The sequence below is a fragment of the Haliaeetus albicilla genome, chromosome 26 (genome assembly GCF_947461875.1).
Source record: "Haliaeetus albicilla chromosome 26, bHalAlb1.1, whole genome shotgun sequence".
Lineage (NCBI taxonomy): Eukaryota > Metazoa > Chordata > Aves > Accipitriformes > Accipitridae > Haliaeetus > Haliaeetus albicilla.
Window position 1 is genome coordinate 19867984 of NC_091508.1, and position 15647 is coordinate 19883630.

General features: G+C 48.8%; 1 protein-coding gene across 5 annotated transcripts in view; it reads right to left on the minus strand.

The window, feature by feature from the left end:
• GPSM1 (G protein signaling modulator 1) overlaps positions 1–15647 on the minus strand; it is an 82255-nt gene that overhangs the window by 21420 nt on the left and 45188 nt on the right. For all 5 annotated transcript variants that reach the window (XM_069771110.1, XM_069771107.1, XM_069771108.1 and 2 more), the window contains 2 exons: positions 10352–10422; positions 7286–7465 (listed from right to left, as the gene is read on the minus strand). In XM_069771110.1, the coding sequence (XP_069627211.1) occupies positions 7286–7465; positions 10352–10422 (251 nt within the window). The remainder of the gene's footprint in view (positions 1–7285; positions 7466–10351; positions 10423–15647) is intronic.

The window sequence follows — 15647 nt, forward strand, 5'->3', positions numbered from 1 at the left end:
AAGGGTCGTGCCTGGGTTCAGTCCCCCAGGCACGACACTTGCCTGCAGCCGAGCCTGCAAGGCCCAGCTCTGCCGTGCCTCCCTCTCACTCATACGCTCTCATTGGATAATTACAGAGAAAACCAAGGCAATTCCCAATTTTAGTGCCATTATAAAACAGAGAGGGGGAATTCATTACCTGGCAGTTGTTAATATTTAAGGAAGAAACTGATAATTTACTTATGAGGCAATGAATGCAGCAGAGGCAGTGCAAGCCAGAAAACGCTATTGCCTCCCCCCACCATCTCCGTGCAGTTACTTTGCAGAGATTTTCTATCTACCCCCTTGTTTCCCTGCCTCCCATGCTAGCGCCCAAGTCCCAGCGAGGACCAGCGTGTCACGGCTCTGCACTGCAAAACTTATGAGAGCCTTGGCTCTGGCTCTGCTGCACCTCTAGGTGTGGGAGAGTGTTTTTTAAATCTCTCCTGGCTCATGCAGCATCTGTGCAACCAGCCCACCTGAGTCAGAGAAGAGGAGCTAAAGAAAAGAAGGGCCCTAGAGCTTAACAAAAAGACTCATATAGACATACGGAAAGAAAGGTCAGACAATTTAAGATGACTCTGGGGAGGCAACCTGATCACTGGCCACTTCTCTGAACAGCTCAAACCCCTGGAAGAGCCTCCTGATACCCGACAGACTCGAGCCCTCCAGAAAGTCTTCCAGCGCATCCTGCCTCCAGCTAGGAAATATCTCAGTGCAGCCTCTCTCCCAGGTCTGCGTCTGCCCAAAGCACTACAGAAGGTCCCACAAACTGAACAGGAAGATAAAGCACTACAAGAACGAGCCGCAGCTCAGTGTTTACCTGCTCAGTTCCAACAGGACTGACACCAGCACAGCAGTCTCCAGGTGTCATAGGAACAGTCTTAAATTTAGCAGCAGCCGCCTTCCCTCTCCCTGACTCTGGCTTCTCTCTTCCTCTCCATCCCCCTTGCTCTCGGTCTCGGAGCACGTTTACACTAGAAAGTCTGACCAACGATAATGGCATAATTATACCCATGCAGTTAAACAAAACATAAAGGCTGTGGGATAAACGAGGGTGTGCATTTGCACTGCGCTTGCATTGCGGTAGTTTACACATCAATGAGACAAAGAGGCTACCTCATCTTAAAAGAGAGGGAGGATGCACTGACAGCCACCATAGAGTAGCAAAGGCTGCCTGGTGCAACCCTGCCATGTTCAAGTTCCTGAGGGATTGCGAGGAAGTATCAGTTTAATCCTCTCTCAAACAATACAAGACAACCAGGGAAAAAGATGCTTCGGGGCCGGAGTGCAAGTGTCTGGGAGGAAGCCCCCGAGGCTGTATTTAACCTTGCACCCCAACATCCATCTGGCAAACTCTGCAGTCCACGGTGAAGTCACAGGGGATGGATGGGGGCACCCGACATCTGAGCGCTGCCTGGACAACACCACGATTCAGCAGGGGCAAGCAGGACCTCCCTGCCCGGCTCTGCCACGGATGCCACGCTGCCCTCCAGCTCTGCTCCCTGCCCCGTGACACCAGGAACTGAACTCTTGTTCTTGCAGGCCAGGCAGAGGGTCAACCACGAGCATCTGCTCTGTGCATCGCTCCTGCAACCTGACAATCCCCTAGTAAATCATGAGAGAGAAACCATCAAAAGAGCTCTGGCAACCTGCCTTTGGGGTGGGGGGGGGCGGTATGATCTACAAAATTTTCCCTTCTTTTATGGTTGCTTCTCACTGTAATCATAAAAAAGGTCTTATAAAAACATTTGGCCTAGGCAACGTTTGGTGATGCAGTATGCTTGCAAATTGTTCAGTGTCTAAATACATCAGCAACCCATCTCTGCAAGTCGTCACTGCAATCAAGTGCAGCTCCTCTTTCTCTTGACTATAAATGCTCTTTGCTGAGGACAGGGTGGAGGACAGATTTGAAGAGCAAGGAATTGCTCCCTTGAGCTGATGTACTCCCCTGGGAAGAGCAGAGTCCAGATGGACAGGACCATTTCTAGAGCACGGATCCCCAAGGAGGGGAGAGGATTAGGTTTGATCCTTACCTCTCTCCATGGTTTTTGCTCCAGCCGTTGGACCTTGACCCAATGAAGTGCTTTAGCCCTGGCACGTGCACAGTCCCATTGACCTCAGAGACTTTAGCTCAGTACTGACCTTCAACGCAAGGCCCAGAATTGGGGCAGGTCCCCAGCCCCTCCCCAGGCAGTCTTTTCAGGAATACACAGCCCCTTTCTTCCATAGACCCTCTCCTTTTTCCAGTGGTTGCTCTCTCAGAGAGGGGGGTGAGGGACACACAACCTCTGATATTTCTGAAGTGTTAGAAAAATCTCGTCCTTCTAGTAACCCTCTAAAACGCAGCTGTTACCAAGCCAATCAAGAGCTGGAGCATTATGACCTTCTCCCCAGCAGAGCAGAGGGGCTAAATTTATGAGCTAGCCTTTGATGTCTGCAAGCTTCACGTGGTACAAGACCTCCTGCTTTGATATTACTTTTAAAAGAGGAGACGCAGAAGGTGTGCCATGCACGTGTCCCAGGGAGCGCATGGATCTGGCCGCCTGCAACTGCAGGCACAGGGACCAAGCTCTAATGTGGCTACTAGTCCTCAGAGCTCTGCTTCAACAGAGAAACCGTGACCAAACGCATCTCACCCTCACCAGCTTCTCCCAGACCAAACCCACCTTTGCCTGTGGAGAACCAGGCACTCACAGCCCTGAGTATTCCCACAGGAGCTCCAGACCTGACCTCAAAGGTGAAGAAGACCCTGCCCTTGCCCGTCCCCCAGACCCAGGCAGTGCTGGTCTCTCTCCTCCCAGCGACCACAAGCCATGGCAGGGAAATTCCCCAACTTCACGGGGCCACGGGAGGGGTAAGGAAGCCCGTGTCTGCCCCGCCAGCGATGCAACCCTCCTGCGCGAGCTCTCCATCGTCTGCAACACCAGCATCTTCCACAGCAATGGCAGGAAGGTCTAAGCTGCACGGAGGGACCTGCCGCGGGCCCTGGCACGCTCTCCTACCTTACGCAGCACCTGGGCCATGGCTTCTCCTATCCATCCCAGCATCCCCACGGCTTTGCCAACAGGCTGAGCCCTTCTCCCAGGGCCCGACAGAGCTGCCAGCAGGGACAGGCTCCTCTCCATCCCCAAGCTCACTTCGCCTCCCTTCACTTTTCCCTGCCTCCCCTCCCCTCTCCCGCCTCCTCCCATGGGGAGTTTCCCAGCAGCTCGGTAATTAGCATCATCATCACCAATGCTAATAACACCACCACAGCTCCTGCCATCCAAAGCTCAAACAACTTTACAGCCATCATCACGCCTCTGTAACCTCCCCAGGGTAGGCAGGGAAGCGGCATTACCCCATCACACAGATGGGGAAGAGGGAGGTAAACAAGAGGCAGTTGGTGGCAGAGATGGGCAACGAACCCGGGAGCTCTGACTCAGGCGCTGCACCCACAAGGACATCGCTGTCCCAGGGACCTGCCTGCTGCAGTAAAGCCCCTTTGGAAGGAGGTCAGAAGCTGTGTTGACAGCAGGACTTATCCAGAGATTGCATCACTCAGCTTGGGGCCTGGGATGAGTTTTTTCCTGGGCATCCCTGCGCACAGCCTCAGTTCCCCTCTGCAAAACGACCGTGGGAGAGCAGCACGCAGGACTGAGCGCGCAGTCTGAGTTCACGCCTTCTGATGGGACAGCGAGTATTGTGGCATCCCATAAAAGCACCTTAAATCAACTATTAGAGCTCACCTCTAATTAAGGACTTGCTGTTTACTGATGGATTAAAGAGGATTTTTGCTTTGAGCATTCACAAAATGAGGAATCTGGGGGGATTCTTGCCTGAACAGCCTGACCTGGGAAAGCTTCTCTCCCATTTTGGATGGGGTTTGCTACATTTGATTTTAAAAGACTCACATGGATGGGAATTACAGCTTTTCAAAAAAGCCCACCCACACTCCCATACAACAGACTGACATGGCCCTGGTAGCCCTGACAGATGGGGACAAACACAGAACACAAGGCAACGGGTTGCTTCGCTTTTGGCAAGTACCTGCAGGACGACATGGACTTTAAACATTCTGAGGTCTGGCCTATGCTACAAAGTCAGGCTGGCATCACCGACAGCTGGGAGCACCAACACAAAACAAAATTCACCTGAAGTGACCCAGCCTTGTCCACCAGGACATACTGCAGAGACATTCTTCTGGCAAAAGAGCCTTTCTGGAGGGTATTTCATGTGTGGCGGGACACGGTCTGAAGACAACCAGCTGGTGTAAGCCATGTGCCGGCAAGGCTCTGCTGCCTGCAACAGGGGTGATGGACCATTTATTCCTATGCCTGGACAAACAGCGTGCATGCAGCACCGCCAGGCACTGCAGGGATCAGGGCAGAATTTCAAATACCTCCCGAGCCTCTCCAGCTCTGGCTTCTGGGAAGCTCCTGGATTTCTGAGGGTGTTTCAGAAAACTTTAGGAAAGGGGATATAAATACAGCTGCCTTCACTTTGTGGATGCACAGGCAGCAGCAAAACCTAGTTGGAAGCTCCAGCCTCCTTGGCAAGGAAGGATGGCAGGATGCTCCACCAAGAGCGATGCTGGGAGGCTTCAGTGTCCCACCTGCATTTTGCCAAGCAAACTCCCCTCTGCCATTTGGAGCACCTGCCTACAGAGACCGCAACCCCGATCATGCCACGTAACTCTGTATAGCTACTGGTCTGAAGAAAAACCCAATAAAACACTTGTCACTGTCATTTTTATGGGATATGGACTATGGTCCATTAGATACTGAATAAAGGACATTCTTTAAAACGTAAGACAGGCAGTCACCTTCTCCTCCAGCCACGAGCACTGTTGAGTGCATTGACCTATTCTCTTCCGGGATAAAACGGGACACGTTTAGTGTCTGTAAGGAGGAAGATACCCTTTTTTCCCCATATACTGCTGCTCTGCACGTCCTCTTGAATTCACTCTATGTTGTTTCACTACCATGTGCACCAGGCAAGCCTGGGAACTGAACTAAAAATGGACTCTTGGGGCTCAGCTCACAAATCCAGAGCAGACAGGGAGCTAACACACACACACACACACTGCAAAGTCAGGGCACACAGGGAAGATGCCTTGGGAGAAAAACTGGTGAAAGAAGATGATGGCAGCAGTCAGGCAGAGAACCACCACTCTACAAGAGCAAACCCTGGCCTTTGCATCCCTGCTGTGTGGTCCCCCATCCCCTGAAGGGTGGGAGGACCAGCGTGTCCCTCGCCTGCTCACACACTTCCATCAGAGTCAGGAACCAGCACGTACCCCAGGGGTCTGAAAGGCACCTCCTGCGACTGGAGAGTGTATGTCTACACTCGTTCTTTCATGGACATTCACCAAAACCCCGTGTGTGCTGTCACAAGGTCACTGGTAGTTGGCAATGTCCCATGGGGCCTTTTCTTAGACACAGCTTATGTACTCACAACTACACTGCTAAGGAATGCTTTTTGCCTTGCTCTTGATGGAGAATGACTTTTGTTTGGTTTCTGGCTGAACGTCTGAGTTAAAAATACAAGACTGTTTCTGGCAGAAGTGGGTTTTTTTCTGCCTTTGTATTGCCTCGGATGCCCCTGTGCTGCTGTCTCCTTTCTGGCTCAGATGAGCTTTGTTTTCTTTCTAATGATCATGTTTGCACCGGTGAGCAGTAGGAAATGCTTTTCCTATTAGACCATTTCCACGAGCACTGTTGGGAATGAAGAATGAGCTCAGAGAAGTCTAAAAAAAGCCCAGCTGGTGTAAAGATCCTGTCTCCGGTGGTCAGAGAACTGAAAATCAGGAATGTCTGTGGTCAAAAAGGGATGTGTATGTACGCACATGCACACAGGTAGAGCAGGATATGTTCTCCCCGTGATCTGCAGACACGGAACAAAGGACTCTGTGCTAGAAACACTTTCAAGCATCCCCACTCTACAGACAAGCTTCATCCCAAGCTCTGCAGCTCAGACCCTTTCTTACCCCGCATGAAAATATTTTATTTTGCTTTTCTTAAATGCCAAGAAAAAATAGGCCTATCTTTCCTGGCTTGGATTTATTCCATCTGGAATCACTGCGTGATCACAGGACTGTGATAGTGTGTTACAGTCTCAGTATAAAGTAAGAGCTTAAATACTTTCAAGCACCCATGCGATCATTAAATCTTTCCTATCATGCTCCATATCTCTTGGCAACAACAAGCTGAGGACTTGGGGCTTCTCACTTGAGATCACCAAGTTCAAACATCTCCAAGCCCCCTCCCATGATCCAGAAACATGCCATCATTTGTGGGTGTGATCCCTGTCTCCAGCACTGAGAACAAAACCAACACAGCTGCAGGAAACCTCCCCAGTACATAGTATTTGCCATGTGCCGCAACATAAACATCAACACAACTGGAAGATAACAGCCTAACAAACAGCTCAATTGTTCATGCTAAAGACATCAAAAAGGCACGTGGAGACCTTTCCAGGACACGGATCCCCACCGCCTTCTGGGGATCCAAGCACAGGCAGAGCCAGAGCTCTTCCAACACCCAACACAGGACTTGCTGCATGCCAGTAACCCATAAATCACTGACATCAGGGTCAGCTCCTCTTGCCAGCTTCTGCTCTTTAGGAAGCATGCTCCACCTAACTTGCTTCCAAAGAGAAGTTCCTAGAACATGATTTTCTATTATCTCTACCTAATGATTGATGAATCACATCACTCTGGAGACCATCAATGTGATCAGGAGATGAGAGGGAACAATAACTAAGGTCCCAGATTTGGCAAAGGCAACTAGCATTTTTAGGTGCTCATCAAAAACCTGAAAAGAACTGTGTTGCTTGAAGGCAACAAGCCCACTCTTCATGAACCCCAACAAGCCTGACTTGATCAGCGTCCACACAGCGAGGTCTCCAAACAGCTGTGTTCTTCTGGAATTCAAGGCATCACATCCTGACAGTCCCAAATGCAGGAAAGTTCAGGTCTAAAATCTCATCCTTCAAGAGAAGGTTACCAATACCACCACTAAATACCAAGCTCTCATAAACCAGTTCATGTTGGAGGTTGGTACCGTTGTTCTGCTTAATGGACAGTGAAGCCAAGGCTCAAAAAGGCAAAATGCCTTTTTGCCTACAGTTGCCCAAACAGTCAACAGTAAAGCTATATGCAGGCTCTGTTTTCCAGCCAACAGGCCACACTGCCACCCATATCAGGTTAGAAATGAAGTAAGAATGAACACGCTATAAGAAACTCCCAGATCAGCACTGGAGGAAAAAAAAAACATCTTCCTACCGACTGTGACACCTGGACTCGGACTTCACTGGTATCCAGTGGCGATGTACTTGACCCCTGGGACTTTCTCTCTGAACTGGATTGGTGCTCCCGGTATTTCTTTGACCTTGCAGGTAATGACAAGAACTCTTTTCCAGAGATCTTCAGGTCTCCCATGTGGTGGCTGTCCCCATTCTGGTCCTTGGGAAAACAAGAAATAGTCATTGCACAAATTGCTTGTCTCAGGTTTATGTGGAGATCTGTTGGCAAGTATCCACAGAACAGGAGACACACAGAAGCAAGAAGTTAACATGGAGTTTAGACGGTGTGATTTGCCACTCATGATGTGCAGGGCTGAATGAGGACATTTTGCCTATCTCCACAGCGGGTGATTTTAATGAGTGGAGAAGAAGCATGACCCCAACAACACAGAGTAGTCAACTTATCCACAGGGAGAAGTCAGGGGAAAGTAGCATCCTCTTAAAAAATCCAGGTATGGAGGTAGAGGCATGGCTGGTTTATTTACAGGCATAGGGAATGATGGATGAAAGGTCCAGAAGCAGTCAGTGCTGCTGGTGATTTCTGGCAACTGCACTCATAAAAGCCTCTTCCAGAGTAGCAAGCTTATCTTGCCCAGAATATCAAACTCTTGGCACAAGCCCCTCCACTTGCTGCATCTTCACTTCCTCCCAGGACCCAACCATGCTGCGAGCCCACACTGAACCATGGATAACCTGGCCATGCTCCAAGGAACATGGCTACACTAGATGCTCCACAGCATCTCCCATCTCTAGGATTTGGTTCCCAGCACACATGGAGCATTGCCTGCCTCAGTGCCTCCCACTGACTTAATGAAGAAGAGGAGCCCTTACCCAACAGTTTCCTAAAAGGCAGATCAACATGAATGGTTGGAGTCCCATTCAGCTCTTTTGCCAACCCTCATGCTACCAGAAGCACGTGGGGACCCCAGGGTAACATGACTAACTACAGCAGATGGTTACAAGCAGTCCCCTGTTCTCTCACTGCTGTCTTCCTTTGCTCTCTTAAAGGCTTGTGCTCAGTGCTCCCATAGCCATGCAAAATATAGGATTATCACCCCCATGTAATGCATGGGGAAAATGAGGTGACAGAGATCACACATCTCCTGAATTCTAGTTTTTGTCCCTTCTCACTGCAGCTCCTCTCTTTGCTTTTCCAGGCCCTGCCTTGCGCCTGGCTCCTCCTTTCTCACCCCAAAACACACACAACTCTATCTGTTCTCTGTCAGAAGACTTGGGTTAATAGCCCTGCCTGTATTATCACAACAGCCTCATTACTGCTGTCATGCAGATGAGGCCCTTGTACAGAAGCATCAGCAGGAGTATTCCGTGTTTAGCTCCAAAGACACTTATTAAAGGCACCAGGCACCTTACATGTTACTGGTGGGAACAGAGTGCCTAAACCTGCTTGATGCTTTGGGCTTCAGTGTTTCTGGGCTGCAAACCACCCTTTTTATCACACACAAAGCACTGAGGGGACTCCCCAGGGTGTCCTCACTGCAGCAACTACATGCAGGTGAAAGAAGCTCAAGCACAGCTCAGGACATGACCCACGGGCCCACAAGGTTGGGATTTTAGGGCACATACACCAGAAAGCCAAGAACACTGAACAGGATCTGAATTCACAGCACACCAACAGCACAGTGGGAGGCTGTAGCCAAAATTACTTTTCCATTCCTTGCAATGGAAACAGGAACAGGGAGAACAAGTAAGAAGAGATTCATTTCCCTAGCTGCTATTGATGGGACCAACTGCAGCCAGGCCAGTGTCCACATTTTGAAAGGCTGCCACAAAAGTAGATTTCAGAACTGGAAAGAAACTGCCTTCCAATGCCTTACTGCCTTAGTTAGAGGCCTCAAACTGTTTAGTTCATGACAAAAAGAATAGATGACTCAATTATGGCACGTAAGTACCTTCAGGGTAAAAACCAGCATGCAATAAAGAGATTTTTAGTCTGGTAGAGAGAAGAATAAACAAGAACCAATGGCTGGGAGCTAAAACCAGAGAAGCTCAAAACAAGGAATAAGGCACAGGCTGGAGAGAGCAGGACGATCAGGGAAGCAGTGTTCCCGCTGTCTGCTGGGGCATTCAGAGCTGACGCGGGTGCATCCTGACAGACAGACTCTGCCCAGACACACAGCTCCGTGCAGAGGCATTGGACAAGAGTTCCTGGCCTGTGCAGTAACAGGGGTCCCTGCTGACTTTGAAGGCTATCTCTGGCAGAAAAAAAGGGCAGAGAGGGTGAGACAATAATGAGAGGGTTCTGGAGACATCACAGTTCACTCCACTGATTTATTCTTTACAATCTTATCACCCTCACCATAGCAAGCTTGACGCAAACAACCTTCTCCCATGACTGTAATCAGCTCTCCCTAGGAGCCGCAGGAGGGGAGAGGAAGGGGAATTGCATCCAAAACACTCTTGCAAGAGCCCCATGGCAGCACCAGTGCCTGCCGCTGGGCAGACCCAGCGATCCTGTGCAGGATTTTCTCAGAAACTTAAATGATCCCCGTAGGTGGAAAGGTTCAGTGCCTCCCAGCTGACTGTAGAAACAGCCTTTGCCCTGGGGAGACTAAGAAAACGCTGATCTGCTCGGATGTGACATTTCCAGCAGCGAACCAGAGCAGAGGCAGTCCCTAGAGCCCCTTGGAACAATAAATACCCTCTGCCTCCTGCAACGCACCATCTCCTGCTTCTGACCTCTCCTTCCCTGCTTGTGCTGAATGCAGCTCTCCGCTGGGCTAATAAGGCACTGAGATTTGCCACCAGCCACTAAAGGGGCTAAAATGCTAACGATTATCCTCTCAATAAAGGGCTGTTTTTTTCAAAAAAGCATAGAAGTGGCTTTTTCAGCTTTCAGTTGTTAAGTGCCTTTTTAGTTAGACCAGCTGTTCCTCTCCTCCAAGCTCTCCAGAAACCCTCTTTGGTTAATCCCATTGACTCCAATGATATCTGCTAATTGCATACTTCCCTGCAAATGAAGCCAGTCAACAAGCCATTACAGGTTCCTACTGATACTTAATCTTCAAGGCCAGACACCTTTGCTTACCTTTTCAGAAGGGAACTTCAGGAGGTCTAAGCTGTCCATGCTGTTCCTTTGGAGTGTCTTTGGCCTGGCTCCTGCAAAACAACGCACTCTCGCATCAGGAGGGTGTCACTTACCGACAGCACTAATGTCACACAGATAAAATTCAAACCATGGCAGACCCCCTGCTCCTGTTAACTACAAAGTCAAAAGGACGGGATGTTGCAGCTGTGCCGTCCTTGAGATTCAAATGTGTTTTTTTCTCTATTGTTTTGGGTCTTTTTCAAAACATTATTGCACCACAGTCAGCAACAGCTAGGGCTGCATGAAGCTTTTGCTATTGAACAAGTAGCCAGGTCGGACTACGACCCTGATCTCAACTGAGGTCTCTGGAATTCAGGAGTTACAAACGTCACTCTAAACCACAAGTCATGGGACTGGCATTGAGAAAAATCATAACAAAAATATAGTTTAATACATCTGTGGATTTGTTGCTTTATCTTCATGTTTTTAACTTAAAGAATGTATCTGGGACGCAGCTTTGAGCTTTTCCCTACAGTCACAAGGATGAGAAAACTAACTGAAGGAACAAATATTTTCCAACTATTATAGGCCCAGCCTTAAGTGGAGCAAAACCTTGCCCTGAACCTGACAGAGAAATCAAAATTTGGCAGCATTCATGTTTATTCGAGATTTCATAAAGTTCATTTTAACGTAGTATTCCAGCAATAACAGAGGGGGTGAAGCACAGTTCAGCTCCGACTCCTGCTTTCCAGACTCTCTTTACCTCCACATCTCCCTCCAACCTGCTCCCAGCTGCTAATGCCTTGCTCACTTACACAGCCAGGATTTACAAAATGGCCTTGGGATGCCTTCATCACATCTGGGAAAACTTCAGCCCTTTCACCCTCCTGCTCCCTGTCCCTGATCTTTCCTGAAGGTTCAGTTTAGCTGATCACCACGTGACATCCCATCCCAACACCACCAAACAGGGCAGAAATGAAAACTTCGGACTCAATGTCCTATGACAACTTCCAAGCTTCAGGGGAAATCCTGGGGGAGGGTGAATGAATGCATGTGAATCGAAACCCATCCCCATGCTGAGCCCTGAGAACGGAAACCACTGAGCTTTGTGTGGTTCCTGCAACAGCAACCTTACCAAACCTAAAGATTCCCCAGTTTCCCACCACCACTTCACAGCACCATTGCTTATGTTACGGTAGTCCCCATGGTCCCTGTTCGAACCCAGGGTGCCAGCCACTGAGCTGCTCACTGGACAAACTTAATGAGAGAGAAGGCACAAAATTCATAACCAATTCAAGACTGACTACAAGCAGAAGATGGTGATTAAATGGAAAAAGCCACCAGGTAGCAGGGATTCCCACACTAACACACATCCAGCTCAGCCAGGGCTCCAAATGCGACCACAGTTGTATCTAAACCGCACCAACTCCAGAGATACCGCTGCTTGGAAAAGTTCAGCCTCGCTTAGATTCATAAGATATAAGACAAGCTCAGATCAGCTGGGACTTTGCTAAGGGTCACACACATACGTCACATCTTACTTATAAATGACCTAAAGCTAATTTCACTGCCCCTCACTACCCTAAAGTGATTTACTTCTTGCAGCCATAAAAGCTCAAATCAGCAAAATATTTCTGCATGTTTCTGTCTCTCTACTCCAAAAAGCACACTAGCACCAGCTTCGTTTTAAGATGACCTCATTACTAGGCTTGTAAGTTCAGAAGGGGCTGACATCAGGCTTTGTGAATACGTGCAGAACAGATACTGATGTAAATACGCAGAGAGCAACCACGCTCCCACCAGCAACTCGTGGGCATCAGCACGGAGGAGATGGCTGTGCAGCAGCAGGGAGGCTGCCGCTGGCCCCAGGTCTCCTCCCATGCTGCCAGACAAGCAAAAGGGCTTTTGGCTGTTGCCACATCGGTCAGGCAGGAGCTCAGCGAGGGGAAGGCAGCGGCGGGTTGTGCCCGGTGGCTCCCGGTTACGCACAATGACATTCTGGACATGGCTCTCGGCTTCCCTTGGAATAACCTATAGTCTTATTTGTGGAGCAGTGAGGTGGGTCTGGAATAAAAGCCACCTACAAACACTTAATCAGATGGTATGTTTGGGTTTCAAAGCAATGCCCGAGAGGTGAGGCCAGCATCTGGAAGTGAGCGTGTGTCACAGCAGCTTTTAACGGCCACTTCCAGGAAAGCAAGAAAGGAGGAAAGTGTGTCTGATTAGATAAACACACATCATTTCCAACAGTCTAAAGAGTCGTTAATTATACACCTCCATCCTCAGGTGCTTTTGTACATTTGCAATAGCATTAAACTGCTGGCCAGAAACCATTAATCTCTGACCTGAGAAAACCTGCCTTCCCCTTTGTTAATTTAATATACGTAGTCAGCTGAGACTACCTCAGCAATTAGGGCACGCAGAAGAATTTGTCTTTTTCAGTTGTTTTGATGCTGGTGTTCCTCTATTACTATGTGGATTTCACATTCAGTTAAACTAAGAGAAGTCAGGAGTTAAAAACTCAACTTCAGAGCCATCGAACTCAGCTATTTTCTTCCAGAAGAAAACACAACCAGCACCGGGGTCAAATGCTGGTCTCACAAAAGCCCATGGTTCTGCCATCCCCACACACCACGAGCTGTCCCGCAGGTGGAGCAAGCAGTGCCATTAAAACAAGCAGCTAGCAGAATTAAGAGGATACCTATCAGTCAGGGCTATCATAAACTGGATCGACACAGGCAGCAATTCCCACCACACATATGGGAGCTTCTCCCCTTTACTCTGCAGGCTCGGTAGCCTGCAGCATACCCATCTTCCAGGAGAGCAGAGAGATTTCCATACTCACAGGCACCCCACGACAGAAGGAGTCCCATTAACTTTCCGTCTCTGACCAGGACATTCCCTCAGATGGCTCCAGATGTAACTTTCAGCCTCCTCCAAGTTATTTTTCCCAGAAATACCTGCAGCACTGCCTAATACTCAGCAAAAGTTCAACTCTGCCTCTTTCTCCCCAGTGCCGATCAACAGCAGCAGCAGCCGTGGATGCAAAAGATTGACCAGCTGAAAACGTGGGTCTGTTGCTCTGGAAGGTTTTTTCCTCTCTCTCCAGTATTTATTGGCATGTTTACCAAGCCTGCTGCAGAGTAACGGAAAACCTCAGGGGCATTTCTAAATGCTCTCTCTGTCTTTAAGGTTTACTGAGGTCTCTAATAGAGCAAGTTGAAACCTTCTTGTGAACATCAGCTGAGCAATGCTACTGACTAGCTGAATTCATGCCTTGTTTTCCTGGAGCTCCTCGGATGTTGTTCTTTTCAGTGCTCAGGCTCGGGGTTGTTGTTTCTTTTTTAAATATTTTTTTTCAAAAATCTCTTCCCCTCCCCGCCCATGATCTCAACGCCACCATGAACCAAGGAGTTTTGGTTTTGTTTGGGCTTTGGGGTTTTTTTGGGGGGGGGGAGGGCGAGGTTTAACTTTTTGCTTTTGCAATTTTGTTCCTGAGGAGAGTTTAACGGTTTTCACATTCCTGTATTTTAAAACTCGATGAAGCAAGTCACCTCCCTCCCTGGAAGAGAGCAATGGACTCCAGGGAGGGGAATTTTACTGCAACAGAGAAGAGGGAGATGCTTGTGTTCTTGCCCGTATGCATATGAGACATCCTTTCTTCCTATAGCTCCCTCACATCCCCCCATCTCACAAATACTCCCTGTTCTTCTGTCTTTGGGACACTAACCCAACATATCCACATCAGATAGCCATCTTTTTTCTCTGTCTTGCATCTCCACCCTGCAGAGATGGGGATGGCCCCTCTGCACATCCTTGTGCTACCTGTGATGACATGGATGCAGGAACCTTTATCTACAGTCTCTTCTTCACAGCCAGAAGTTTGGTAGTGCATGCTCCCTACTTTCCTTGGGCTTTTTAAGCTGATCAGCATAGAGCAACACTGGCCTCTGCACATCTGAGAGAGAGGCTAAACACCAGTGCTAACATGGTGCACGCAGCAAGCACAGCATCTTTCCCCCCATTCTTCTCCTATCCCTTTGGTATCTGTTCACCAGCTCCATACTGCCCAGAAGGACTCTCTTTCTGTGCCATGGGGAGGCCCTTGAACAGGCAAGTCCTCAGATTTCAAGGTGCAATTAGAAGAGAAATGCTCATGTAGCAAAAATTCTCTAGCAGTACCTTGCTACAAAGTGAGCTGTAGCCACTGAAAACACAAGGAAGTGTTTTATCTTAGGATGGTGATGGGGTCACCCCATGTAATTCTGCAGTAGGGCAAGGCTGGGTAGACAGTGTGGGCAGAGTTTTGTTCCTCTATGGACAGTCTCCATATCCGACTGGCGCTCCTGAGATTTCAGAGTTGACAAGATCGAGCAGAACATGTGTAGCAGCGACTCAGGGAGCCCTGCCAGGAGCTCTCATCAAGTTGACATGTGCTTTGATAACTCCTAGGCTCTCCCCCATCTCCAGCAGCTTGGAGAGCTGCCTACTCCATCCCTGTTTGAGACGAAGCAACCCCCCCCCTCCCCGATGCAGATCGAGCGACAGTTCTATTTGCAGGCCAGGAACACGCTGTATCCCTCTGGGGTAGCTGTACCAGATGAAGCAGAATTAAACCTGACAGTGGACTCCACAGAAGACCAACAGGGAAAGGTTGTACGGCCAACATCACCCAACCCCTCCCGCCGCCAGCGCTCCCAGCTGAGCAGCGCGCACAGCTCAGCGGCAGCAGTTATCCCACAGAACACAAGCTTTGCACCCCAAAGAACACAACAAATCTTGGCATAAGCACTTGCCGTATTTTCATGAAAAGGTCATTTCTCTCTGGACCTGTATTAATTGAGATACTGACTTGTCTTTTGGGTGAGTTCTTCCAGTCCAGGACATTGCCTCCCCACATTTGTACAGAACCCAGCATTTCAGAACCTTGATTTTAGCAGACAACTCTACAATATTGTTCAATATGATTAAATTAGACCAGCCAGCCAGTCGTTTGGGGTGGAAGACTGGTCTGTAAACCCTACCAAGCTCAGAAGTGACAGTGGAGATACAGTCCAGCAATCTGAATGCTCACAGAGCATCTCAAATCATACGCTACTGACATCTAATCGGGAAAGCTCTGTCAAGCTAATGCTCCATTATTACAGCAAGCTCTTCAAAGAGCAGAGGGGGGGAAAAAAAAAAAAAAGGCAAGCACAGCAGCAAGAAAAGAAAGGAGAAAAAAAAAAAAAAAGCAGCCTCCGGTAGGACAAGCATCTCATTTAAGACTTTAATTAGTCTTCAAACACATAATGGG